The 2373-nt window shown below is 33.4% G+C and overlaps 1 protein-coding gene across 1 annotated transcript; it reads left to right on the top strand.

Annotated features, from left to right (window-relative positions):
- Positions 1 to 250: 250 nt before the first annotated feature.
- LOC100306177 (putative pectinesterase) lies at positions 251 to 2136 on the top strand. The gene is made up of 4 exons (NM_001248035.2): positions 251 to 782; positions 899 to 1105; positions 1208 to 1449; positions 1600 to 2136. Exons 1-4 carry the CDS (start codon positions 288 to 290, stop codon positions 1763 to 1765), a joined length of 1110 nt encoding a protein of 369 aa, NP_001234964.2. The 5' UTR covers positions 251 to 287; the 3' UTR covers positions 1766 to 2136.
- Positions 2137 to 2373: the final 237 nt, after the last annotated feature.

Genomic DNA, 2373 nt, shown 5'->3' with positions numbered 1-2373 from the left:
CAAGCTACACACGTGTATGATTAGAAACTAAAACTCCTTAGAAATGTTATTGTCTTCAACTAAAAAATTAATCTATTTATTAAACTATAACCTCAAATCCATCAACTTTTAACCACTTGTTTAATTTTAGCTTAACAAAAAACACCGTTGAATCAAATTAACTTTTCTAAAAGTGGATATTGTCTCAAAAATAGGAATCTCACTTGTTCTATATTTCTTATAAATTGCAATTGCAATCACCTATTCACCTAAGAAACAAATCCAAAAAGAAAAAGAAAACTAGTAATATGGCTTCAAGAACTATATGTTTTACCATTCAAGTGACTCTTGTAGTAGCTTTTCTAACAACAAAGGTTGTTTTATCTGATGACACTGTGCCAATTCCCGCGAACAAAGCACAATTAGGTGAATGGTATAATACTAATGTGGGGCCTTTAGATCAAAGAAAGAGCACCGTGGACCCAGCATTGGTGACTGCTGAAGAAGGCGCTAAGGTTGTAAAGGTGATGCAAGATGGCAGTGGGGAATTCAAGACCATCACTGATGCCATTAAAAGTATACCTAGTGGGAACACTAAGCGTGTAATTATTTACATTGGAGCTGGAAATTATAATGAGAAAATCAAAATTGAGAAGACAAAGCCTTTTGTCACCTTGTATGGGGTACCAGAGAAAATGCCAAACTTGACTTTTGGGGGCACTGCACAACAATATGGCACTGTTGATAGTGCTACATTGATTGTTGAATCAGATTATTTTGTGGCAGCTAACATCATGATCTCGGTTTGTATACAATCTTCCTCCAAAGTCTTGTTAATTAAATGATGCAAACTTATCTTTTGGGTTTGCATTTTTCTTATCATGTTTTTTGTTTGTGGTTTGTGAATTTGACTGTATAGAACACTGCACCGAGACCTGATCCAAAAACGCCAGGAGGTCAAGCAGTGGCATTGCGTATTTCGGGTGACAAAGCAGCATTTTATAATTGCAAGATGTATGGATTCCAGGACACAATTTGCGATGATAGGAATAGACATTTTTTCAAAGACTGCTTAATTCAAGGCACCATGGATTATATTTTTGGAAGTGGGAAGTCACTATATGTGGTATCTAAAATTTCGTGAATTGTAATATTTGTATATTTCAATTTATTTGTGATATACTAAATATAATTGTAATAGGTATTGAGGATTTATTTTATGATGTAGAGTACTGAGTTAAGAACGCTTGGCGACAATGGGATTACTGTTATAGTGGCACAAGCAAGGAAAAGCGAGACAGAGGACAATGCCTACTCATTTGTACATTGTGACGTTACTGGAACTGGGACTGGCACTTTCTTGGGGAGAGCATGGATGTCTCATCCTAGAGTGGTCTTTGCATACAGCAACATGAGTGACATTGTAAATAAATTAGGGTGGAGTAACAACAATCACCCTGAACATGACAAGTAACTTTCTAATTTAACTCTTCATGACCAATTTTACATAAATGTGTATTTATGATGCATTACACACAATACTTGTCATCTTTTCATTTTATAAACTTTTAAACTAGATTTGGTGTCATACTAATCAATACAATACATGACTATTTATAGAACTGTTCGTTTTGGAGAGTATCAGAACTCGGGACCTGGTGCAGACCCCAAAGGGCGTGCTACTATAACTAAGCAACTAAGTGAAAGGGAGGTTAAACCTTACATAACACTTGCGATGATTGAAGGCTCCAAATGGCTACTTCCTCCTCCAACTCCCAAGGTTTAATTAATTACCACATTTTTGTCTGGCTTGAGGAATAATGCACCCCATGTTTTAGTGGATGGTGAATTAGAAAATGGTATTCCAATTCAATACTAGATTGCTCGAGTTGTTGAGTTTTGGTGTCTTGTAATTTATTTGCTTTAGTCTTGGCATTTTAAAATTAAGTGAGATCCTTGTAAATTTTGATTAAGTGAGTTTTGGTGTTCATGTGCACTATGATAACACCTTTGTTAAAAATAATTGGAAATTTATTATTGTTCTAGCTTCAAGCTTTTAAAAGGACATAATGTAGTCAATATATGTCCCTATAAATTCATGAAAATGGGAAATGTATTTTAATTTATTTAATTTTATATGAAATAGATGATTTGTATTGTGGATATAGCTTAAATTATTGAAATAGATACAAATGATTTGGATGGTAATTATAACAAGTTTAAAATATAATAAAGATACTAACATGATGTATTAGTTTAGCTAAAAGTATATAAAGTGGGAGGTGAAAACTTTGGTTGACATTTTTCAAGCTTGTTATATGTCTTATATGTGACCACCCTATTTCGTTAAAAATAAAGTATAAAAGTTAAGAAAAAAACAGAAAAAAAATATAA

This window comes from Glycine max, chromosome 1 (genome assembly GCF_000004515.6).
Source record: "Glycine max cultivar Williams 82 chromosome 1, Glycine_max_v4.0, whole genome shotgun sequence".
Lineage (NCBI taxonomy): Eukaryota > Viridiplantae > Streptophyta > Magnoliopsida > Fabales > Fabaceae > Glycine > Glycine max.
Note: the sequence above shows the minus strand (reverse complement) of the source record. Positions and strands in the feature narration are given on the sequence as shown.

Excerpts from the sequence above, each read along its gene's own strand:
- LOC100306177 (NM_001248035.2), top strand. The coding sequence starts at position 288 with ATGGCTTCAAGAACTATATGTTTTACCATTCAAGTGACTCTTGTAGTA. Across the intron at positions 1,106-1,207 it reads GTGGGAAGTCACTATATGTG|AGTACTGAGTTAAGAACGCT; the intron begins GTATCTAAAATT and ends TTTATGATGTAG. Across the intron at positions 1,450-1,599 it reads AATCACCCTGAACATGACAA|AACTGTTCGTTTTGGAGAGT; the intron begins GTAACTTTCTAA and ends GACTATTTATAG.